Source organism: Grampus griseus (assembly GCF_964374135.1).
Source record: "Grampus griseus genome assembly, chromosome: 3".
Classification (NCBI taxonomy): Eukaryota; Metazoa; Chordata; class Mammalia; order Artiodactyla; family Delphinidae; genus Grampus; species Grampus griseus.
Window position 1 is genome coordinate 111,378,623 of NC_139019.1, and position 26,604 is coordinate 111,405,226.

Genomic DNA, 26,604 nt, shown 5'->3' on the forward strand with positions numbered 1-26,604 from the left:
TTCTTGTGAAACTCCTGCAGGGTAAGATCTGGGACGCCATCTGCTGCCCAGCCCTGATGCCGGATGATATGTGGTTTTTTTGCCACAATTTTTTTAAAAAAAGAATACTATATAGGAAAAAAAGAAAGTAACCCTGCTACATTTAATAATGTATGACTGCTTTGCTGCAACAACAAACACAATGTTAAGGAAAAAGAAGCCATTCTAAAACATTAAAAAGAAAAAAGAGGGGATTCCCTGGCGGTCTAGTGGTTAGGTCTTTGTGCTCTCACTGCCGGGGGGCCCGGCTACGATCCCGGGTTGGGGAACTATGATCTCGCAAGCTGTGCAGTGCGGCCAAAAAAATTTTGTTAATTAAAAAAAGTTTAATTTTAAAAATTAAAAACGAAAAGAGTTCACATTGGGCCTCTCTGCCTTTCCTAGAGCACCCATGACTCCCCTGGGCCCCCCAACTCAAACTAAAGTCTTCTTTTTACCCAACCCTCACAGTTTTTTGCACAGCACTGTAGGAAAATATGTCTGACCCAGGCTGAGGAAACCAGGGTTCTACTCTTCTCTCTGCCGTTGACTTGATGTACCTCAGTTTTCCCATCTGTAAAATGGGAGAAGAGGTTGGGGATACTGCTTTCTCTAGGTCCTGGGAGGAGGGTCCATGGTCAGAGGATGTGGTCAGTGAGGATCAGGTCAGAGTCTGCCGGGGCCCTTCATTTTACCTTAAGGCCAGCTAGGTGAGGTGGGGCTGGCTGGCAGAGGGGCTACATGAGCCTCCAGACTGAACTTGGACAGAGCAAGAGCAGGAAGACGCTGCAGGCTTTCACACAGTCAGAATGCCATCATGGGCCCCGATTCATCTGTCACCAGGTGAGGGGTCGGTAGGAGCATAGCATTAGCCGTAGATGTGATCACGAGGTGAGACACAAGGTCCGGTTGGGACGGTGACAGGGTTAAGCACTGAGCAGGGCCTGCAGGCACTGGAAGGAAGGTGAGGTGTCCATCCTCCAGGCTTGGGTATGGGGCCGAGGCCTCGCTGGCAGGGCTGGGGGGGGGGGGGCTCTGTGATTTGGGTGACAGCAATTGTAGGGTGGGCTTGTCCAGGTCTAGGGGTTTGGGTTCAGTGGGCAATTCCCCCTTATTCTCCCTCCATCCTCAGTTAACATTAGCCAACTGTGGCCGTTCAGGTCCAGAGAATTCATCCATGAACACACCACAAAGGAGAAAGTAACTAGAAATGGATTCCTGTGGGCCTTATGGTAATGGAGAATTAGGGACTGTGTTTTGGCCCTTTCTGGGCCTCAGTTTCCTCACCTGTCAAATGAGGATGAGAGTTCCTACTGGGCCCACCATGCCGGGTGGCTGAGAGTCACAAAGTGGGCATGGATGTGAAGGGAACAGAATGAGGAACCACTGACTGGGTGAGGGGAGGGGGAACAGCGGTTTAGGCAGAGGGCGCTCTAACGCTGGCAGACTGACCAGAGGCCAGGAGGCCAGAGGGATTTGTTTACTGAGTCCCGGAATCCTAGGGGCGAAGCCCCGCTGTTTACAAGCTCTCACGGGTCTTCCTACGCCCAAGCAGGACACCTGTGGTCTGGGGGCAGGGCAGGGACTGGCCACGTGCGGCCTGGGCGGGGCCGGCTAAGGGCGGGTTGTAAGCACCTGGTGTTCATCAGGGAAGCCACTCACGTGATGCCTGTGCCAGTCAGCTGCCTATGCCTGAGAAACACCCACCTTCCCAGCATTCCCGGTTCCTCGGTGGCCGTCCTGAAACCTTGTAACCGAGGAGGCCCGAGGTAGCCGAATTCCTCCTGTCCGGCACCCTCACCCTCTTTTGCAAAGAAGGAACGTTCCATTGCTGGGGACTGAATGTTGGGAGCAACACGAAACTCAGAAGAGCACCAGGGTTTGCAGAAGCCAAGTAAGAAAAGTGACTCAGCAAAATAAACCATCACCTGTGGATATTCTGAACTGCTATCTTGGGACGCTGGGTGATTGCCTGGTTCTGGCGACAGGTGCTTGGTATACAAAACTTTGTTTCCCACACGCCAGCTGTAATATTCACGCTCATCAGCTTACAGAAGGAAGCCTAGGAGGCTTGGGAAGGAGCTGCCGTGGACGGGCCTGATAGCTGCCTCGTCCAACGTAAGACTCCTAAATGGGTCCACGGCAAAGGGAGCAGTGTGCCCTGTAGGGACGTCAGGAACCAGAGGGGATGCTTAAATCTTAGGGACCCCTCTGCCCTCCAGGAGCACATCCTTCTGGTCAAGAAAGTGTATGGGACCAGTACCAACCTGCACCGTAAGTCCTGGGTCCTACCTGGCCCTCATCTGAGGAGCCGCATCTGGGTGATAGGACCTCAGTGTTTAGCGGGGTGGGGGGCATGAAAGCACGTCTTCTCCACCACCTTCTCTAGGACAGCCTCTGAATTCTAGTGACAGAGAGCCTGTCACTTTATAAGCAACCCACTGCTAAGCCATCTGTATTAAATTAAAAAATGTCTTCCTTAAATTCAACTGTAATTGTCACTCTGAAACGATGTTTCTATTCACAGGTGGCTCTGAGCCCGGGAGCCACAGAGGTCAAGTCCAGTCCAGTGTTGCTGGGCAGCCCTTGGGCTGTGTGATGAGTTAGGACACCCTGCCCACCTGACTTTTCAAGTTCAGGACTTTTCTAGGGTATTAGAAGGCAGGGTACTCCCCTCATCTACTTCTATTACGCTTCTCCTGCTCGATGGATGGAACCACCAGATCCCCACACTGTGCAGGCAAAGCCAGTCCCAGGTAAGAGGTGCATGGAGAGGGGGGTCAGAGAGGGACAGATGTGGTCTCAGCTCCCCATTCCCAGCAGTACCCTCAGGGAGCCCCACTCCCTCAGCCCGATGTCTTGTAGGTTGTGTAGCTGTGTCAACAGCTCCAGCTCGTGTTTTATTTTGACCTCAAACATGTGTCTTCCCCGTTGTCAGTGCCACACATTCTGGTGCACATGCTCAGTGTGGCATTTTGGGGATACATGTCTGTCCAGATGTTCTCAGCTTCAAATAGTGTATCCTGATCTGATGGCCCCATGAGCAGGCTCCCCTGGTGGATCCCCGGCTCCTGCCTTGGGCTGGAAAACACGGTCATACGTCATAAAATGTTGGTTTCGGAATCAGTGTTAGAAGTAGCCTACTTATCATGACAGGTGAGAAGCAGGTTGAAAGATGAGAGGCATCAGCCCCGCTCTTCTGCCTCCTTCTCAGTTCAGGCCTCATGTTCTCATCTTTCCCTCCACTGACATTTCCATCTAAGATGCTCTCCACGCAGCACCTCTTCAGGCTCTGGGCTCTACCGGCCCCAAATCACAGCGTGCCCTTTTCTGCCGTGCCTCTGTCATCGCCGTGCTGTCTGCTCGCACTGTTCTCTCACCCCTTCTCCACCAACCAGTTTATACACCTTCAAGATTCAGCTCTGGTGCCCCTTTTCTAGAAAACTCGATGAGGTTTGGGGGCCTTTCCCTTTTGCCTTCCATGGTGCCTTGGGTAGATCTCTGCCCCTTTTTCATCATTCCATGCTAGTCCCCAGCAGGCAGGTGTTGAGGAAATTCCTGCTGACTGGCTGGTGGAAGGGCAGACAGAAAGTAAGGCCAAATGTCCCAACCTGAATCCAATACCAGCACAATACGTGCAAAGTCCCTGGTGATAACGGTTTTCCACACGTAAGGTTTTGTATATGCGAGAGAGAAAAAAAGAAAGAACCTGGTGAGCAGGGACCCCGCCTCCTACTTTGCCCAGCCCAGCCCTGCGCGTGGAGTGGTGGGCAAAGGCTGCCCACATACCAGGTAATCAGAAGGGTCAGGCACTGCTTCTCCAAAGACGCAAGGCAAATTGAGGCCCCAGAGAATCCGAGAGGGGTCCCCATGCCACCTGACTGCCAGAGGCCTGTGGATTCTGAACCTGGCCCCAAATAGAAGCTGAGGTGGAAAAAGACCCAGACTGTTCTCTAAATATCTTTGTGCCACTGCCATCTGCTGCAGTCGGGAAAGAAAGCAGCGTCGCGTGGTTTCCTTCCGGAGCTGTCAGAGCTGTGTCCCCATGCAGTAGAGCCCCTAGTTGTAAATGAGCTCTGGGGCCCAGAACAGGGCTGGAACTCTCCTGTTCTGCCCCTTACCCAGAGAGGGGCTCTTGGCCATTCAGGTCTCGAAAGTGAAGTCCCTAGAATGAAGGAACGTCAACATGCGTTTCTCCAGACTGCAATCAATCTGGCGTGGCTTCCCAACCAAGAGGTGGATCTAGAGAGCTCAACCCAAACCCAAGGGCCAGGAGAAAACCCTAAAAACGGTGCTGTAACTCGGTAATGTGTATAATCTCTAGTTTCTGAGATTTTGCTAATCCCGGATGAAATGAGACTACAATTCCACTGATGAGGGTCACATTCAGTTCCTTTTAGCTCAAGAAAGTAGTAAACCAAAATCTCCATTTTTGACCCCCAGGTGTTTCTCTGTCCCCCTGTACCTCACCTCCAATTATTTCTTCCCTTTGTTTATTTTACCAGCCATGAAAGGTGACACCTGTGAAGATTCTGACTGGAGGACTGTTACCCATTAACCCAGGCCCTTTCAATACAATCAGGTAAGAAAGCGCTTCAGTCTTCTTTTTGCAACATTACCAGCGTGTTCGTAGTGGCATAGTGCCATCACTGAAGTCATAGTGACTTTAATAAACATGTTAAATGGTTCACCATAGTGCCCCCAATCAAAATCCACATTCCAAAGTGAGGCTTCCTTTGTTTACTGAATAATGGCCAGAAAATTATTGTCTTGGTGTCTGATTTTAAATAAATTGAGTTAAGAGGCTTTGTAAACACAGGCTCTGACCTTTGTCAATTAACTGAATCCCCAGTTGAACCCTTTATAAGGGACGCAGCAGAAACAGGGCCTGTTCTAGGACCTTTGTTAATCATCAGGTTTCTAAGCTGCTGTTCTCACCTTTCAATTAGGAGGATGGTGGCCACCACCCAAAGGGCTTCTTTTACAGTTTCCTAGTTCCTCAATTCCCAAAAAGCTGTTTTTCACACTCTTTTGGGGGCTATGACATTGCATTACTTGTAGCTTTAGAACAAATATCAGATAGTCTAGTGGGATATAGCTAAATCCAAGAAAATGAGCTAAATAAACTGGACTTTATTTTCTTAGCATTTATCCCTTCAGTGCATTCACTACCTACCTATTCGTTTCAGTTCAACAAATAACTTGAGTCCATACTAAATCTCTATTTGATGGACCCAACTGTAATAGAATCATGATTGCTTATGTTAAGAGTTAGCATAAAGCTTGATGTCCTGCACACTGTTAGTGGGAAGGTTAAAGGGATGGCTGTAGAAAGGTTTTATATTTGGGTTTAAGTCTCAAAAGTAGCTTGATAACCCTTAACAAAATGATAAAATTTTTCATTCGAGTCACCTGAGGAGTTGAAAAAAGTCTGCATCCTGAGGGCAGCCTGGGCTTTGGGTGATTCTGGATTGCAGCCAAGGTTGAGAACCACCGACTACAGGTTACACTGACATAGGATTTACTAATAAATGAATTCTCAGGGGGAAAAAAAAAGATACATTTTTTCCTTCCCTGATTGGCCAATGACCATTTAGTGTTGCTAGTATTTAGTGTTATATTACTGTTTTTCCTAAATGAAAATCCACACACTTTGGCACAATATTTGGTGGGATTCTTTTTCTTGTGTGTTTTAAAGCCAGCTCCCCCCGCCCCCCCCACCCCCGGACACACACACAGGAGATTCTGATGCATACTAAAGCTAGAGAACCTTGATGTAGATAAAACCAACCAGCTGCCTTATTTTTCACATTTCAATGGACTTGGCATTGTGTAAGTCCTACTACAGTGTGCCCATGAGTTGTTTTCAGTCTTACAAGGCAAATTAGGCCTCGGTACTTAATTTAAGCAAAGGTTCCTTGGAATCCGTGCACAAAGGGTACGTTCTATAATCTTAATAATTTCGAAGTCCAAGAAATTTCTAATAAGCACAATGAAAATTACAATTGGATGGTAAAAATGGGACTTGACACCAGAGTGTTTCAAAGACCAGGTAATCATTTTATTTTTCTATTCCTGACACTCAAATTCATAGGGGGTGAAAAGACAATAGAACATAATCAAAATAACACACAAACACAATTCAAGGACATTTAACCAACTATTATAGCTGTTCTTTGTAAAATATATAAAGGTAAACAAACATCTTTATATAAATTAATGCTTAACAATCTGTATACACTGTAAAACAATTGTTAAAATTCACACTAAGATGCTAGTGCAAGCAGTGGTGTACAAAAGTGCAAACAAGGTTAGTGATGAAAAACTTATCACCGACTTACCACTTCAACATACTCTGCATTCAGTCAAATACTGAAGGCCTCACCACGGAAAACACTTTGATCACTTTTAAAGTTATGTGACTACATTCACCCTGAGTGCTCTTGCCTCAGTATGGCAACTGATTATGAGTTCAGGTTAGGAGCAGCACCAGGGAATCCAGAAACCCATGTGAAGTTGGCCATTCTGATGTGAATCTTCATACTTGATAATGAAAACAATTTCAAGGACAGCTTGTATGTCAAAAACTGTAGAACTGTCACCTCCCTCGACCCTCAAATATTTAAAACTAAAATTAAATCTAATTCCCCCGCTTCATTTAAAATACATGCTGAAGAATTCATCCACTCCAGTGTGGCTTTTCCACAGAAAATAATTCTGCATGAAATCACTCAAAAGCCTTTCCCATTTCTGTCCTAAAATCTATTGGGGTGGGGGCACTCCTGAAACAAAGTTTACTTTGGATAAATTTGCTTTACTGTGATTACTTTGGACTCTGTTTAAAAGTGTGGTCAGGGCTTCCCTGGTGGCGCAGCGGTTGAGAGTCCGCCTGCCGAGGCGGGGGACACGGGTTCGTGCCCCGGTCCGGGAAGATCCCACGTGCCGCAGAGCGGCTGGGCCCGTGAGCCATGGCCGCTGAGCCTGTGCCTCCGGAGCCTGTGCTCCGCAGCGGGAGAGGCCACAACAGTGAGAGGCCCGCGTACCACAAAAAAAAAAAAAAAGTGTGGTCAAAGCCCAGAACAATCAATCAGAGGTACTAAATATATTAGCTACTTAATGTTCCAAATTATGAGGACAGAAATTAGTTCAAAATTGCATCTTCAACAGACTCTGTAGACTCCGTTTATACTCAGGGATCTTTTTATCCAGGTGTGGGCTGCGGTATGTGAGGGGTAATGGTTCCAGGGTTGAAGAGTAGAAACATGGTTTTAACAAAATTCCAATCACTTTACACAGAGGCACAGTCCCTATATTTTTAAGAGCTTGTTCTCTTTCTTTTCTTCTTCCTCTTTTTCTTTTTTTTTTTTTTTGGTTAAAAAGCACTAATTTGCATTTCAAAAGGACAATGATGGAAATGACCAGAAACATAAATATGGAGCTTTGAGAATTTAGTCCTTAATTGAAGATATACTGTTTTCTGAACTCTCAACTATTCATTACAAAAAAAATTTTAATGTTTATAGAAAATCTTTAATTCCCTATTAATTTTGCATCCAGAAGTTTATATTTGCTAATCTCTACTTTTTTCATGCTCTCTTGGAGACTTTTTGAAGCTTCACCAACTTTTACATACGTTTAAAATGATTCAAACAGGGACTTCCCTGGCAGTCTCCACGATTCCAATGCAGGGGACACGGCGATCCCTGGTCGGGGAACTAAGATCCCGCCTGCTGCATGGCACGGCCAGAAAAAAAAAAATCCAAACCATATACTCTAAATAAAATCAACACAAGATTTTCTGAGAGACTTCCTTTTATATTAGCTATTTTCAGTGTACTCTGGGTCAAAATTTATTTGGCAATAGAAGTCTTGCAAACTTCAGTCCTGTAAGTGACTAAGACTGAAATGCTACGTTGAGCCACATACCAAGTACAGTTTCAGAAAATGTAAACCTGTCTCCTGAAACTCTCAAATCATGTCAACTAGAGGTATTCTGTTTTTAATGATGGAACTTGTGAAAATGCTGGGTTAATTAAATCATTTTGCAGAAGGCAAGAAACACTATTATCAAATATTACTCTATTTTAATGATTTACAAGTAACTTACATGCTGGAAAGCGCTACACAGAAGTGTGAGCCAGTTGAAAACTAAAGAAAAGAAATGTTCTGTGTATACATTGTAAACCACAGTAAATTTGTATATGTACACAGGCACACAAAACTAAAATTTAGATCTATGCAGGCAGTATCTGAATTCATACTTCTTTGGCACTCAGAGATACTGGGTCAACTAAGCCAATGGTGAAGAATATTTTTTCATATGCTTTAGGAAGTATCTGTGCCCCAATTTTTAAAAATGCTATAATCTTCAATCTAAAAATTCACCAAGATAAACTGGAATCCATCAATTTAAACAGTTACACAAAAGTATAATTAACAGCAGTCATTGAAACAGGTGTTGAGGTTGAGAAGCTCTTCTTTAAAAATACAAAAGCCAGCTGAGACCCTCTATTTTTAGTTTTGGACTTAAGATTTTAAAACATCTTTTGAACACTTCCTGATTTATATGGAATCCAATCTTAACTTGTATACAACAGTGTTAATTACATTTTCACACTCTACAGTGGGAGGAACAAAATTAACCTATGTCCCCAATACTACCATTTACCCAAAAACTACTCCGCAAATGTGCACACTTGCACAGGCACATACAGAGTATATGTTTTCCCCATGTGCTTTTACTGCTTCTTGGCATTCTCTTAACTTGCTTCTCCTGAAGGAAGCAGTGACTTAGTGTATATGCTCTGAGGAGCTCTCAGAACTAGATGGTATGCCCAATGGCTGGGGAACTCTGAGGCCCATCTCCCTGGAGCTGGCAGGAAAGTGCAGCTTCATTTCCAGAGGTTCAGGCCATAAGACTCTTACATCATTGGGAAAATATCCACAGTTTAGTGTGGTCCACAAAGTGACTTTGTTCCTTTGATCCCAGTGACAGACCTAGAATGAGAGCTCTGGAACAATATATTTTGTACCAGAAAGCAAATCCCCTCTAGAGAAACCACTAAGCTTTTTCCTTTATACCAATTTATAACACAAATAATTAACTTCTCAATTATCACAATAGATACTAGGAAATACTTGAAGAAAGGCATGTCCCTGTAAATATTGAAAAGATACCATCAACAAGAGGCAATTACTTTTAATAAGGCTTAGTTCTGTCTGGTCAAGACGTTAAAAATGAGTACTTTAAACATATCTGGCAGAATAAACCAAAGGCTGAAATGTCATTTGCTACTTTTCCCATGGTGCTACTGATGTTTCTAGGCAGGGAGAAAGCTTTTTATTTTCATTTAGAAGGAAGCTGAAAGTGAAATAGAATAGGTGAATTCCTAAAACCAAATGTCATGGTGAAATGACCTTGTTGGTTTAGCCAACTGGTAATTCCTTCCAGGCATATCCTTCAATCCTTATTTGCTTCATATATTACATTATTGATGACAGAAAGGACTACAGTAACTCTGATTTGGACAATAGCTAGAGAAAAACACTGATTCTGATATTAAAATTACTCTTGATGGAATTGGAGCAATCTATTCTCAATGGAATTGGTTAAATATACTATGAAACCTTGGTTTATGACCAAGAGAGGAAACCTTAAGCTTGACAGTCTTTAAAAATAAATATCTGGCACTTGTCTTTCAGCGAAGTATGGGAATCTCTGACATATGGAAAAAAAGAACTCAATTTCTTAGGAAATTAAAATGCTTTAAAAAGCTAACTAAAATCTTACTAGAAAGCCTGTCAATGAGGTTTGCAGACACTATCGCATGGCAAGAATTGCATCTAAAAACAAAAGCCTTTTGTGCTATAAAGTGAGAGCTAGCTGAGAATAAAAAAAAAGAAAATTAAATACATGGATTCATTTTCTTTCCACCAAGAAATAAAATACGCCAAAAATGCAAAAGAGCTGTAGGACAGGAGCAAAATCCCCAAATATCTCAGTGACAAATGAAGGAGAATAGGCTCTTTTTCCTCAGATGCACGCCTCCACGATGAGACTGTGCACAAGACCCTACTTGTCGTTTGCCCTGGAGAGTACCATTAAGTATAAAGAGACTGGGGAGTACCTCTAAATGTGGGGAGACTGGTGCCTGTCACTACTTTTGGTGAAGAGGCACAGAATACCAAACCAGTAAGATGGAGCACTTCAGAATGAGACAACTGGAATGGGCCTATCAAACCAAAAATTAACCTTGGGTTGTACCAGAAGATGTGCTTTTCTGCAGAAGGCCGATCCCACAGGGACTAGGACATGGACCCCATCAGCATTGGTAACGGTAGTGTTACAGATAAAAATACACATGATTCAGAGATAAATGTGGTATAAGGTACAACCAAACACAACTTGTCTCCTGGAAAATGCAAAAGCCTCTAGGAACTTAAGCATTATTCTAAATATTCTGAAGCAGTCTCCTTTCCCAGTAACTCCCTCATATAGATAATAGTAAACATACAAAATTTCAGAGCATACTAGCCAGATAAGACACATTAAAACGAAACATTTGCCCAATAAGGATGCCAAACATTAGGGTTTGCTTTATTGCATGACGTTTGCATAAGAAAAAATAATGAAAACTGTAAGGCATCATGCAGTCATCAATAAGCTAATTATTAACTGTTCACTTAAGATAGGTGGACACATAATCTAAAATTAAAAAACTAGTTCCAAAAAAGTACATAAAAAGTTTAACATGATGAACTTTTAAATATGGTTTACATTTGTAGTTTCATATTGTTAAAAAGTGCTTCAAAGGTAGTCTGGAAAGTTGCTCTTTAAAAATGGTGCTGGGGGTAATGTCAGATTATAAACTAAGTTCTAATTATTTTTATGGAATTAGAAAGCTACATTGTGATATTCAGCTTACTTGAATCAGTCTTCAATTCTCACTCAAATTAGGTTGATAAGATATTAATAATCTAAAAAACATCTGTTTTCTAACCAACAAAAGTCTATTGAATTCAAGTTATGCATGTCGAGTGATCAAATCTCTGAGTAGGCCTGAATGGTGAGACCCTGAACCGATGCGGGCTGGTGTTAATCAATGTACTGAGCCATCCAGCGGAAGCCTTCTCCATAACCTTGTCTTTTGAGCACACTACACATAAAAACTTCTAAGGGCCGGGCATTCAGTTCTTTCAGAGATACACTGCCCTAGAAGAGAAGATAGACATTATGTTGAATGACCCCTTAATGAAATAAAAGCTCCACTCCCCAGGAGAACTGCAGCTCGTACATCTTAGAACAAAGGGTGACTGTGATAAAGCCACGGCTGTTTGGCATCCAAGCACCCTCCCCTAAACACACAGGACGTCTCCTCTCACTCTACTGGAGGACAGGATGTCTGCTCAGTGGGACAGAGGTGAGCTTGTGAGGCACACAAGAATGAAAATAATCTGTGACTTAGAAAAAATTCAAGTTACCTGGGACAACTGGCTTCACTTATATTAAAAACAAACATTCTCTGAGTAGGTTTATGACTAAACAAGGCATTTCTTAAAATTAATGTGGAGCAGGGACTTCCCTGGCAGTCCAGTGGGTAAGACTCTGAGCTCCCAATGTGGGGGGGCGCCAGTTCGACCCCTAGTTGGGGAACTAGGATCCCACATGCAATGCAGCATGGCAAAAAAAAAAAAAAAAAAAAAAAAAATTAGTGTGCAGTTATTAAAAAGAAGAAACAGAAAATAGACCAAAGTCTACCATATCTAACATAAGAGTCTCCTTCCATAGGCTGCAATATTTCTCTACTCTGGGATTTTTTAATACTAAGGTCCTTCCCCAAAACAAATACCAGTAAAAATGAATGCAAAAATAATGTGTCTTAAAGCTTATTATAAATCATATGTTCAGAAAACCCCAACACTGCTATGGCCAAGTTTACATTTTATTTTTATCTGTGGTGAACTCTTAAACACTGAACTGAGGGCCTAAATACACTACTGGTATGCTTAAACATTCAAGTATATTATTTAGTGGCTAATTCTGAAAAATTATGACAAATAAAACTTTGAAAGCTTTCATTTAGTTTCTCATAAGCATAGGCTTTGACTTTTTTTTTTTTTTTGCGGTACGTGGGCCTCTCACTGTCGTGGCCTCTCCCGTTGCGGAGCACAGGCTCCAGACGCGCAGGCTCAGCGGCCATGGCTTACGGGCCCAGCCGCTCTGCGGCATGTGGGATCTTCCCGGACCGGGGCACGAACCTGTGTCCCCTGCATCGGCAGGCGGACTCTCAACCACTGCGCCACCAGGGAAGCCCGTAGGCTTTGACATTTTTGATATCACCAAGAAAAGGTTTCATTTCATTCAGTGGTAGAAAGAAAATAAATGAGGACATTAAAAAAAGACCCAAATGTATAAATGACAGTTTTTAAGAAAAAAATATGATAATGGGCTTATGAGGTAGGACAATAATAATTTAAAGACATCTGGTTAAAAAAAAAAAAAGACATCTGGTTATACACCTGAAACTAGTATAATGTTGTATGTCAACTATACCCCAATTAAAAAAAAAAAAAAGCCAGACTGTACCAATTAAACCAATAAGAATGATTACTGTTAGGGGTAGTGTGGGAACACACTATTTCAGAAGATTAAAAAAAATAAAATAAAAAGATATTTGTACTACTGAATGAAATATTCACACTTGTCAAAATTTTTTTTTTTTTTTTTTTTTTACCTTTCCTGTTGTCTGACCATATAAACCAAACATCTCTCGCAACCTCTCTTCACTGATGGCTTCAGGTCTGTCAATCTTATTTCCAAGAATCAGTATAGGCACATTAGCAACAGTTTCATCTGTCATTAGTGACTGAAAAACAAAACAAAACAAAATGAACGACAAGATGTTGATATGAAACCATCTAAAGGTTCACTGTGACAAGCTACCAAATGGGCATCAAGGACTCATTCTCTATCATACCCGTCAGTTTGGCTAACTTTCTTTGGCAAACTCTCCCTACATTTTAAAGTGAGCTCAACAAACCCAAAGCTCAATTCTTCTGCCTCCCTAAGTCTCCTTCTGTAAATGCTCACTCTGTGAATAGACCCAACACTTTGAAGCATGCAGACCTGGTTTCATTTCTAGTTCTGCTGCTTTTGAGTTGTGAGATCTTACACAAATAAGGCTCATTGAAGTTCAAAGAGAATTTGCAATAGTACCACCTACCTTATGGAGTTAATTTGAGAATTAAATGAGGTAATATGCACAGTGCCGGGCACAAAGTAGGAACTCAGGAATTCCCTGACCCTGTTTCAAGACCAGAGACTATCTGGACTTTTCCACATGAATAAGTACTTGTTTGCTTGCTCTAGGCAGAGGCATGGCCAGGTCAACCTTCCATCAAATCATGGACCTGCTTTCTCTGTGGACCCAGATCTAGCACTGACCTTGCCTACTGCTTCTGAGCCCCTTTATGAAGCATGTGACCTGGGAGACGGGAGAGGTGGTGGCTACACATGGCCCTGATCACTCCTGGGAGCGGTGACAAAGATAGCATGTTATGCCATTTCCAGGTTCTGGCTAACTCCTGAAGAAACCAGCATCCTAGGAGGACCAGGGGCTTCAGATCAAGCCACTACAGGAATGTAGCAGACATGAAATATACTACAAGGGCACACTCTGCACAGAGTGAGCCCAAGCCTTCAGGAAGGAAGTCTGCATTAGTACCTCCTCAATAGCTACAATTACTCCAAGCTACTCCCTCTACATTCTAAGTAGAATAATCTCAGAACTCCACAAATTGTCAGGAGTTACATCAGAGGCTGCAGAAAAGCCACACTCTGATACCTACATATCCAGCCTATTTCCTCAGGCTTACCAGAGTGATTCAACTATGTTTAGTTTTAATTATTTAACTTACATCAAGCTCTTCTTTTGATTCTAACAGCCTTTCATGGTCTGCACAATCCACCAGAAATACAATGCCATTGATAGCAGGCAGGTAGTTTTTCCACACTCTTCGAGCTAATAAAAACAATCAGGAGTTAGATTTTATTTGCTGGTCAAACCTAGCAGATAGTTTGAGGGAAGAGTCCAACAAGATATCAAGTGTAATTATCCCTTAGCTGCTGCTACTTCATTATATACTCAAGTCAGTCTTTCACCCAATATTGCCAAAATCTTTCCAGGTGACCAAAGAAGAAATAACAGGTTTTCCTTGATTGTGGGCAAGTCAAATACTTCACTCTGCCCCAATTTTCCTATGTTAGAAGAAGAATTAATATTTGCTACTAATGGACAAGGATGCACATTAAGTTCATTGGAGGGACCACTACTATTTCTTATATGCAGTATTCATTTTTTTGACATTCCTAGTTTATCAGTTTTTTGCCAGTGATAAATCTGGAGTCAGTGACAGAAGGAAATTAGTATCGGGTACAGACTTGTTAAGTTAAAATAATAAACTGTTCTACTCATAACAGAAATTAAAGTTTATGAAACCATTAGGGTAATTTTTGCCATGACATTCTCTTTAGAGGGGAAAACAGTTTTGGGGGTACCCTAGGGGAAGGTAACTTTATTTTCTGACTTCAGTTTTATAATATACCTTAAAATAATATAGAAATGAAGTCTCAAACTCCATTAGGTTCTAAATCTAATGATTATATTCCAGGAATTAGTTTATGTATATTTTAAACAATTGATATATGTCTCAAATGTGCTTTCACTAGCCACAGGCTTTGTAATATTCATTATTTATGAATTACCATGTGGTGGATACTGCTAAGTCCTTTTGGGGATATTAAAAAATAACTAGGATTTCAGTCCCATTAAGTTTAGTAGAGGAAATAAGACAGTCGTTCCACACTTGCAGATATGTATACAAACGCACTAATTGCTACGTAAGTATAGTTGAGAGCACTCCCAGCTGGGAGTGGCTTCTCAGGGGAGGCAGCGGGACTTACACTGGGCCCTGAAGGTGGGTTACCTATGTGCAGATGGGGATGGCATAAGCACAGAGGTGGGAGAACACCAAGATGGTTTGGTTTGGTTGGAGTAAAGAGAATGGGAAAGGGTATAGTGGGAAATAAAGACTCAAAAAGTAAAGTGCGATCAGATCATAGAGATCCTGAGTGCCAGGGCAGTGAGTTTGGCCTTTATTTTATAGGTAATGAGTTAGCCACTGAAGGTTTTTTATACAGAGCAATGACATATTCATAACATGATTACGACAGTAAGCGAAAGGGGGACTGGAGCAGGGAAAGAATGGAGGCTAAATTTTACTCATATGCTTTACCACCAAAAGCAATTCAGACTTAAATTGGAGTACCATGAAAATCATCCTTTGCATTTAAAGCGTTTATCTAGGGGTAATAACTCCTAAATTTTAAGTCTACTCTGGCTTTCTTTGAATAGAATGAGGTTTCATGCACTGGAACATAATGGTCACATTTTTATTAAATAAAACAAAGCAATAGAATCTCACCTTGAACATGTCCACCCAGATCAAAAGTTGTAAATGTCATGCCAGCAATGGTTAGTTCTTCTGACGCTAAATAATAATACAAAATATTTTAACAACATGAAGATTAGACATCCATTCCTGATATATATTGCCACTTAAAGTTTGATTTACTTTAATTGCAAATAAGGTCAAATCAAAAAGCAATTCTCTGTTGTAACTACTATATTCCCTTTCATATTGCCAATATAATGCACGTAAATGGTAATATTCATTTCTAGTATTCACTACCCACCACAAATCCAACACTTACTTATTTTTCCTTCTATCTCCTGCTGAAATTGACAATTATTTACTGTGAATTCAAGTGACTGCTCCAACCTAATAATTTTTCCTGTAATTCATCTTAAACGATAAAGGTGAAATAACAGTATTCTCTCATGGCTGTCATATTTCGCAGGTGACAGTCTTTAATGACAAACACAATTATAATAAAAAATTTGGCTATCATTTCTTCAAATATTTTTTCTGCTCCCTTCCTTCCCCTTCTGGGACTTCAATGATGGGTTTGCTAGACTACTTAATATTGTCCCACAAGTTACTGAGGCTCCGTTGATTTTTTTTTTCAGTCATTTTTCTCTGTGTTTCTTTTAGTTTCTATTGCATTGACTTAAGTTCACTGGTCTTTCCTTCTGCAGTATTGGCACTAATTTGCTATTAATCCTTGGGACTTCCCTGGTGGTCCAGTGGTTAAGATCTGTGTTCCACTGCAGGGGTGCGGGTTCAACCCCTGGTCAGGGAACTAAGATTCCACATGCTGTGCAGTGTGGGACACCCTCCACCCCACAAAAAAAATTGCTATTAATCCTATCTAGTGAAAATTTCATTTCAGATATTTTATTTTTCTTTTCTATAAGTCCCATTTGGTTCTGTCTTATATCTGCCATTTCTCTCCTCATTATGTTCATGTTCCCCTTAAATCCTTTTTTTTTTTTTTTTTGCGGTATGCGGGCCTCTCACTGCCGTGGCCTCTCCCGCCGCGGAGCACAGGCTCCGGGCGCGCAGGCTCAGGGGCCATGGCTCACAGGCCCAGCCGCTCTGCGGCATGTGGGATCTTCCTGGACCAGGGCATGAACCCGTGTTCCCTGCATCGGCAGGTGGACTCCCAACCACTGCGCCACCAGGGAAGCCCTCCCTTAAATCCTTAAGCATATTCATAACAGCTATTTCAATGTGCTTATTTGCTAATTCCATCATCTTTTTTACTTCTGCCATCATCTTTGTTACAATCTGTTTTTACTGATTAATTTTTCTCCTGGTTATGGATCATACTTTCCTGCTTCTTTGCATGTCTAATAATTTATTGAATGTTGGATTTTAAAAAAATTAATTAATTTTGGGCTGCACTGGTTCCTCCCTGCTGCGCGCAGGCTTTCTCTAGTTGTGGCGAGCAGGGGCTACTCTTCCTTGCAGTGCGCGGGCTTCTCATTGCGGTGGCTTCTCTTGTCGCGGAGCACGGGCTCTAGGCACATGGGCTTCAGTAGTTGTGGCGCACTCACGGGCTTAGTTGCTCCGCGGCATGTGGAATCTTCCCGGAGCAGGGATCGAATCCGTGTCTCCGGCATTGGCAGGCGGATTCTTAACCACTGTGCCACCAGGGAAGTCCCTGGATGTTGAATTTTGTTGTATCCTTTTCAAGAAAGTTGGACTTTGGGAATTCCCTGGTGGTCCAGTGGTTAGGACTCAGCGCTCTCACTGCAGGGACCCTGGTCAGGAACTAAGATCCTGCAAGCCACGGGCCGAAAAAAAAAAAAAAGAAAAGAAAGTTGGACTTTGTTCTGGCAGGCAGTTAAATTGCTTGCAGATCAGTTTTTTTTTTTTTTTTTGTGGTACGTGGGCCTCTCACTGTTGTGGCCTCTCCCGCTGCGGAGCACAGGCTCCAGACGTGCAGGCTCAGCGGCCATGGCTCACGGGCCTAGCTGCCCTGCGGCATGCGGGATCCTCCTGGACCGGGGCACGAACCCGTGTCCCCTGCATCAACAGGCGGACTCCCAACCACTGCGCCCCCAGGGCAGCCCTGCAGATCGGTTTTTAAGTTTTGTAGGGCAGACCTAAGTAGCCTTTACTTTGGAGCTACTTTAGCCCCATTACTAAGATATGATCCTTTGGAGTATTCAACAATGTCTCTCCTTTTTGGCTGGTGCGAACTTGGATTCCCGGCCCCATGTGAGCTCTGGGAATTATTTGGCTAACAACTCCACTATAACTGTTCTTCCAGAAATTATTCTTTGACTGGCCATGTGTATTTCACTCTATGTATGCACAGATTGGTAATCAGCCATGAAAATATCTGGAGTTCTGGGATTTACCTGGTGGTCCAGTGGTTAAGGCTCCATGCTTCTACTGCAGGGGGCCCATGTTTGATCCCTGGTCAGGGAACTAGATCCCGAATGCATGCCACAACTAAGAGTTCGCATGCCACAACTAACACCCGGCGCAGCCTAAATAAATATATATATTTTTTTAATTTCTGGAGTTCCTTCTCTGCAGAGCTCCTTCCTCTGTGGTAATCTGCCCAGCAAATTCTAGTCACCTCAGCCTCCCCAAATTCTGGTCTCTGTCTCCTCAACTCAGTAAGACTACTAGGTTGTTTGGGTTTCCTCTCCCTACACCATGATCTGAAAATTACCTCCTGTGATAAAACTTGAATAGAGAAGCATTTGTTTTTCTTCTCTCAGGAATCATAGCCCTGTGCTATGTTGTAGTAGATATTTTTGTCCAGTTTTCTAGTCATTTACAGTGGGATGGTAATTCCAGACTCTGTTATTCCCTCATGGCCAAAAGCAGAAGACCCCCTACAATTACAATGAAAGGTTCAGTATAATTGTTAACTATTCAATATAACTATGAGACCCCAGAGTAGTTTATCTTGCTAAAAAATTCTGTATGAAGACTGCCAACTGAATGAATAAGTAATACAATTTGTGTTCAAAGCATGATCCTTTCCATAAGGAAAAGATAATGCTTGGATGTGGTTGGCAAACTACCCTATGGTTACAATCCCCAGTACACTCCGTGCTTTCTGAAAGAAGTCCCAATTTGATTAAGATACAGAATACTGTTAACATCCCCGCAAGTTCCCTCTTGCCCCTTCCCAGTCTACACCTCCACTCCCAGAAGCAAGCACTGATCTGAATTCTATCACCACAGGTTTGTTTTGCCTGTTTTAGAATTTTATATAAATGGTATCATATAGTATATAAATTTTGTGACCAGCCTCTTCCATGCAATATAATATGCGTCATATGTATCAGCAGTTTATTCCTCTTTCTTGTTGAGTAGAATCCCATTGTTTATCCATTCTATTTTTGAAGGACATCTGAGCTGTTTCCAGTTTGGGGCTACTACAGATAAATAAAACTGGTATAATAAACATTCTTGTATGAGAATTTTGGTGAACACATGTTTTTCATTTCTCCTAGATAAATACCTAGCAATAGAACTGCCAGATCATAGGGTAGATATATGTTACCTTTTTCACATATGCTTTTTCTTTTTAAATTTTTATTGGAGTATAGTTGATTTGCAATGTTGTGTTAGTTTCAGGTGTACAGCAAAGTGAATCAGTTATACATATTACCCATTCTTTTTCAGATTCTTTTTTTTAAGATTTTTTAAAGATTTATTTATTTATTTAAAAGATTTATTGTTTATTAATTTATTTTGGCTGTGCCAGGTCTTAGTTGCAGCACATGGGATCTTCGTTACCGCATGTGGGATCTTTAGTTGTGGCATGCAGGATCATTTGTTGCGGTATGCAGACTTCTTAGTTGTGGCATGTGGGATCTAGTTCCCTGACCAGGGATCGAACCCGGGCCCCCTGCACTGGGAACATGGAATCTTACCCACTGGACCACTAGGGAAGTTCCTATTTATTTACTTATTTTGGTTGAGCTGGGTCTTAGTTGAGGCACATGTGACCTTCGTTGCCGTGTGCGGGATCTTTAGTTCTGGCATGCGGAATCTTTCACTGCGGCATTTGAACTCTTAGTTGCGGCAGGCATATGGGATCTAGTTCCCTGAACAGGGATTGAACCCGGGCCTCCTGTGTTGGGAGCAAGGCATCTTAGCTACTGGACCACCAGGGAAGTCCCCAAATTCTTTTCCCATATAGGTTATTACAGGATATTGAGTAGAGTTCCCTGTTAGTTATCTATTTTTTAAAATTTCTTTTTAAAAAATTATTTTTATTTTTGGCTGCATTGGGTCTTCATTGCTGCACGCGGGCTTTCTTTAGTTGCGGTGATTGGGGACTACTCTTCGTTGCGGTGCATGGGCTTCTCTTGTTGCAGAGCACAGGCTCTAGGCACGTGGGCTTCAGTAATTGTGGCACGCGGGCTCAGTAGCTGTGGCTTGCAGGCTCTAGAGCACAGGCTCAGTAGTTGTGGCTCATGGGCTTAGCTGCTACGCGGCATGTGGGATCTTCCCGGACAAAAGCTCGAACCTGTGTCCCCTGCATTGGCAGGCAGATTCTTTTTGTTTTTTTTGAATTTTATTTTATTTATTTTTTTATACAGCAGGTTCTTATTCGTTTTCCATTTTATACACATCAGTGTATACATGTCAATCCCAATCTCCCAATTCATCACACCTCCCCACCCCCCGGCCGCCACTTCCCCACCTTGGTATCCATACGTTTGTCTTCTACATCTGTGTCTTTATATCTGCCCTGCAAACTGGTTCATCTGTACCATTCTTCTAGGTTCCACATATATGCGTTAATGTACAATATTTATTTTTCTCTTTCTTACTTACTTCACTCTGTATGACAGTCTCTAGATCCATCCACGCCTCTACAAATGACCCAATTTCATTCCTTTTTATGGCTAAGTAATATTCCATTGTATATATGTACCACATCTTCTTTATCCATTCGTCTGTCGATGGGCATTTAGGTTGCTTCCATGACCTGGCTATTGTAAATAGTGCTGCAATGAAGATTGGGGTGCATGTGTCTTTTTGAATTATGGTTTTCTCTGGGTATATGCCCAGTAGTGGGACTGCTGTGTCATATGCTAATTCTATTTTTAGTTTTTTAAGGAACCTCCATACTGTTCTCCACAGTGGCTGTATCAATTTACATTCCCACCAACAGTGCAAGAAGGTTCCCTTTTCTCCACACCCTCTCCAGCATTTGTTGTTTGTAGATTTTCTGGTGATGCCCGTTCTAACTGGTGTGAGGTGATACCTCACTGTAGTTTTGATTTGCATTTCTCTAATAATTAGTGATGTTGAGCAGCTTTTCATGTGCTTCTTGGCCATCTGTATGTCTTCTTTGGAGAAATGTCTATGTAGGTCTTCTGTCCATTTTTTGATTGGGTTGCTTGTTTTTTTAATATTGAGCTGGCAGGGGGATTCTTAACCGCTGTGCCACCAGGGAAGTCCATAGTTATCTATTTTATATATAGTAGTGTGTATATGTTAATCCCAATCTCCTAATTTATCACTTCCCCCCACGTTTCCCCTTTGGTAACCATAAGTTTGATTGCAAGATCTGTGAGTCTGTTTCTGATTTGTAAATAAGTTCATTTGTATCATTTTAAAATTAGATAGATTCCACATATAAGTGATATCATATGATATTTGTCTTTGTCTGACTTTACTTCACTTAGTAGGATAATCTCTAGGTCCATCCATGCTCCTGCAAATGGCATTATTTTGTTCTTTTTTATGGCTAAGTAATATTCCACTGTATATATGTACCACATCTTCTTTATCCATTCCTCTATCGATGGACATTTAAATTGCTTCCATGTCTTGGCTATTGTAAATAGTGCTGCAGTGAACATTCAGGTTCATGTATCTTTTTGGATTATGGTTTTCTCTGGATATATGCCCAGGAGTGGGATTGCTGGATCATACAGTAGTTCTATATTTAGTTTTTTAAGAAACCTCCATACTGTCCTCCATAGTGGCTGTACCAATTTACATTCCCACCAACAGTGCAAGAGGGTTCCCTTTTCTCCAGACCCTCTCCAGCTCTTATTGTTTGTAGATATTTGATGATGGCTATTCTGACCAGTGTGAGGTGATATGTCATTGTAGTTTTGACTTGCATTTCTCAAATAATTAGTAATGTTGAACATCTTTTCTTGGGCTTTTTGACCATCTGTCTGTCTTCTTTGGAGAAATGTCTATTTAGATCTTCTGCCAATTTTTTGATTGGGTTGTTTGTTTTTATGATATTGAGTGGCATGAGCTGTTTATATATTCTGGAGATTAATCCCTTGTTGGTCTCTTCATTTGCAAATACTTTCTCCCATTCTGTGGGTTGTCTTTTTGTTTTGTTTATGGTTTCCTTTGCTGTGCAAAAGCTTTTACACTTAATTAGGTCCCATTTGTTTATTTTTGTTTTTATTTTCATTACTCTAGGAGGTGAATCAAAAAAGATATTGTGGGACTTCCCTCGTGGTGCAGTGGTTAAGAATCTGCCTGCCAATGCAGGGGACATGGGTTTGAGCCCTGGTCCGGGAAGATCCCACATGCTGCGGAGCAACTAAGCCCATGAGCCACAACTACTGAGTCTGAGCTCTAGAGCCCGCAAGCCACAGCTACTGAGCCCGTGAGCCACAACTACTGAAGCCTGCACACCCTAGAGCCTGTGCTCTGCAACAAGAGAAGCTACTGCAATGAGAAGCCCATGCACTGCAAATAAAGAGTAGCTCCCACTCGCCACAACTAGAGAAAGCCTGCGCGTAGCAACAAAGACCCAACACAGCCAAAAATAAATAAATTAATTAATTAATTAAAAAAAAGTTATTGCTGAGATTTATGTCAGAGTGTTCTGCCTATGTTTTCCTCTAAGAGTTTTATAGTATCCAGCCTTACATTTAGGTCTTTAACCCATTTTGAGTTTATTTTTGTATATAATGTTAGAGAGTATTTTTAGTTTCATTCTTAAAAATATGCAATGCAGGGCTTCCCTGGTGGCGCAGTGGTTGTGAGTCCGCCTGTCGATGCAGGGGATGTGGGTTCGTGCCCCGGTCCGGGAAGATCCCACATGCCGCGGAGCGGCTGGGCCCATGAGCCATGGCCGCTGAGCCTGTGCATCCGGAGCCTGTGCTCCGCAACGGGAGAGGCCACAACAGTGAGAGGCCTGCGTACTGCAAAAAAAAAAAAAATTATAAAAAATATGCAATGCAAAAAAAAAAATATGGAATGCTTCACGAATTTGTGTGTCATTCTTGTGCAGGGGCCATGCTAATCTTCTCTGTATCATTCCAATTTTAGTATATGTGCTGCCGAAGTGAGTACACATGTTTTTTGATTAATTGAAAAATATTAGTTGAAATGAATGTGAGCCACAGGAAGGTTGAGATAGCATCTGTTTTGTGCCACTGCTTTTACTCCTAGTACTTAGAACAATGTCTGCCATAGAGCAGGTGCTCAAAAAATATTTGTTAAATAAATTAAAAAGGGCAACATCATAAAATTTTTTAAATGACTTACACCTAATATAAGACCACTGTGTAATCTCTTCCATTTCTATTGCTTTTGCAGATAATTTTGTATACTCAATTTCACCATGATCATTTTTCTTTAACAGTATTGTTCTTGTATCAGAATCTTATTTGTCAAGCCCCACTTTCCTCTCCTAATATAAAAAAAAAGTATCAATTTTACAAAATCTTCCTTTTCCAACTTCACTCACTAACAGCTTTAGAGATAAAATGGTAATTTGTTTTGCTCTATTTTCCTTCTTTGTTCTTTGTATATTTACTGAACTAAATTAACTATCATATTATCTACTTTTTAGTCCAGTTCTCAATTTTATACTCATTATTAAGGCCAACACTCATTATTTCATAATTAATCTATGGATTAACTTATCTTTAAACTCTCTGTGTACTTGATTCATCGTCTTTTCAACAGTAAAAGTAAGTTCACAGGTATTTTAAGATTAGATTTCTGTTTCTAATAATTTTATCACTTTAACATTAACTTTACTTTCTCAAACAGTACCTATTACATAATCTTATATACAGAATGATACGTATTAAGTGATTTATAGAATCATTATTAATGTCTTTCAGGTAGTCTTTCTAAAAGGAAGCACAGTAAATTATTTTTTAATTATTTTAAAACTTTCTAGGGAATTCCCTGGCCGTCCAGTGGTTACAACTCGGTGCTTTCACTGCCGTGGGCCCAGGTTCAGTCCCTGGTTGGGGAACTAAGACCCTGCAAGCCGTGGGGTGTGGCCAAAAAGAACACCAAAAAACAAAAACCTTTCTATAAGTGTATCAATACATGCCCTGTTTTTTGGAATAATTCTATGGTCTTTATATTAGAAATAGTTCAGGTTGTTAGGACTGGAAAAATAACTGGTTAACAAGTTGAGAGCTACCAGCAAAGTATAAGACTATAATCTGTCCATTGAATAATGATTAAAATAGTACAGTTCTAAAATTTGAAAGAAATTTAGGTTATGTAACAAGCTAAAGGTGACTATTTATAACCTAAGCAATATGTTGTTGAATATCATATCATAATCCCTGAGGCAATAACTTTTTAATTCCTCTAGCTGGACAATGGTATACTAACTGATACGAAGATATGAATATTATTTCAAGATCTAAATATACTCCCTAGAGTTGGGTCACTTATTATTTACTATACTATTTTAAGAACAGGTGAAATGACCTGATCATAATTTATCCACCAAAAAAACAAACAAAACCTTTTGGTTAGGGCCTATGAATTGGTACCACTTGATCAAGTAATATATTGTATGGGAGAATATACTTACTGGGGTGTAACGTTGGGACATGTTGTCCAAGTCTATCATCTTTTAGCATGTGTAGCAATGTTGTTTTTCCCGCATTATCCAATCCAAGAAATACCAATTTACCAGTTTTCTTATATAATCCTGCAGAATAAGAGCTATGATTAGTCAAAGTGATATCTGACAGACTACACAAATAAAATGACTTTAAAAAGAAGTATAATATAATATTCACAATTTAGTTATTTAGATACTTTTCCTAATTACCCCAGATTTTTGATAAAGAAACATTAACCTTTTGAACTTTTAATATTTTATAAATTGGCCTGAAAAAGCTTGGATATCTAACCTATTTTTAGTTTTGAAGAGCTATTTTAAATTTATTATGATTTGGGAAGTCAAATCATTATAAAACTAAACTTTGCCCCGATCAATAAATGTGTGTGTGACCTAAACTTATCTTGCAATGCCAGAATGCCAATTCCCTTGACAATTTATCTTAAATCCTCTTTTATTTTATTTTAGTTTATCCCTTGATAAATATCTGTGTCCTCTACTAGAGAAACACTCATAAAATACTTGACATCATGTATTTATGAAGCTAGACCAAAAGAAAAATTAAAGAGTATTTTTCCACAGATAAAAATAAATTAACTATTTTTGACAATAAAAATTATAGTGAGTTTTTTTTCAGTAAAAAAGTTTAGTTCACTGTCAAATTTCCCTGAGAATAAGGTTAAACTATTCACATGATTACATAACACTAAGCAACAACAAAAATATCCAAGCACATAATTTTAAATATATCAGTCAAGCATTGATAGATAAAGGGATAAACAGATAAAGACAGCATTGACCAATTTACAGTAGACTGGCATTTGCTGCAAAGTTCCATATTGAGCTATATGTGTGTGTGTGTGTGTGTGTGTGTGTGTGTATTTTAAAGACTTTTCTTAGAGCACTTTTAGGTTTACAACAAAACTGAAAGGAACGTACAGAGATTTCCCATATACCTCTGTCCCCACACATACATATCCTCCCCCAAGAGGATAAAAGTTTAATGACACATATTCAACAGTATACAGAGTATTTTCACCGCCCTAAAAAGTCCTCTGTGCTCTGCCTATACATCCCATCCCACCCAAGGCCCAGCAACCAGTGATCTTTTTATTGTCTCCATATTTTTGCCTCTTCTAGAATGTCATAGAATGTCATGTAGTTGGAATCACTCAGTATGTAGCCTTTTCAGATTGGCTTCTTTCACTCAGTAATACGCATTTTAGTTTCTTCCATGTATTTTCATGGCTTGATAGTCCGTTTCTTTTTAGTGCTGAATAATATTCCATTGTCTGGCTATACCATAGTTTATCCATTCACCCACTAGAGGACATCTTGGTTGCTTCCAGGTTTTGGCAGTTATGACTAAAGCTGCCTCAAACACCTGTGTACAGGTTTTCGGGTGGGTGTAGGTTTTCAGGTGGATGTAAGTTTTCAACTCCTTTGGGTAAATACCAAGGACCACAATTGCTGGATTGAATGGTAAGAGTATGTTTAGTTTTATAAGAAACCAACAAACTGTCTTCCGAAGTGGCTGTACCATTTTTCATTCCCACCAGCAATGAATGAGAGTTTCTGTTGTTTCACATCCTCACCAGTATTTGGTGTTGTCAGGATCTGGATTTGGGGCATTCTAATAGGTGTGTAGTGGTATTGAAATTTATTTTTCATGTCTTTAATTGTCTAATACCCATGGAATTCCATGAGGACAGGGAATGCAGCAGCAGCTCAAAAAATACTTAATCAATAAATGAAATTTTTAAGACATTAGGCAATTACAGATTCAGGCCATCCATTTTCTAATAAGTTCGTGCCAAAATAACATCTAGTTCTTTACCCACATTTAATTTTAAGAAGTAAATTATTTAAGTCCTAATCTTTTGATCACATATTGACCAACAATTCCAATCTTAAAGAGAAGATTGTTTTCCATATTTACTTGAGCTGGGATACTACATCTCTCTAATTATAAATCTGACTAATAATGTCCTTAAACATTTCTATTTCTTAAAAGATTTCTATATAGACTGTTTCTAACCAATGCACTCAATCTTACCACCCTTTTAAAAAAATATTTAATTTTATTTATTTTTGGCTGCGTTGGGTCTTTGTTGCTGTGTACGGGCTTTCTCTAGTTGTGGCAAGCGGGAGCTACTCTTTGTTGTGGTGCGCGGGCTTCTCATTGCGGTGGCTTCTCGTGTTGTGGAGCATGGGCTCTAGAGCACAGGCTCAGTAGTTGTGGCATGTGGGCTCAGTAGTTGTGGCGCACGGGTTTAGTTGCTCCACGG

General features: G+C 40.9%; 1 protein-coding gene and 1 long non-coding RNA gene across 4 annotated transcripts in view; one reads left to right on the forward strand and one right to left on the reverse strand.

Moving 5' to 3' along the window:
- The first annotated feature begins 1,743 nt into the window (after nt 1-1,743).
- Nucleotides 1,744-22,621, forward strand: LOC309819544. Of its 3 annotated transcripts, none has more exons than XR_014296439.1 (4): nt 1,744-2,136; nt 2,546-2,774; nt 4,524-4,600; nt 21,910-22,621. It is a non-coding gene; the product is annotated as an uncharacterized lncRNA (long non-coding RNA). The 3 variants fall into 3 exon arrangements; XR_014296440.1 differs by having other exon boundaries at nt 1,744-1,912; XR_014296441.1 differs by lacking the exon at nt 1,744-2,136 and adding an exon at nt 2,161-2,292.
- The window catches only part of SAR1B (secretion associated Ras related GTPase 1B), a 31,449-nt gene continuing 12,198 nt past the window's right edge, over nt 7,354-26,604 (reverse strand). Inside the window, exons 3-7 of the mRNA XM_082649792.1 lie at nt 24,284-24,403; nt 15,502-15,567; nt 13,936-14,039; nt 12,753-12,884; nt 7,354-11,230 (exon numbers count right to left, since the gene is read on the reverse strand). Of these exons, the coding sequence (XP_082505918.1) occupies nt 11,114-11,230; nt 12,753-12,884; nt 13,936-14,039; nt 15,502-15,567; nt 24,284-24,403 (539 nt within the window). The 3' untranslated portion in view covers nt 7,354-11,113. The remainder of the gene's footprint in view (nt 11,231-12,752; nt 12,885-13,935; nt 14,040-15,501; nt 15,568-24,283; nt 24,404-26,604) is intronic.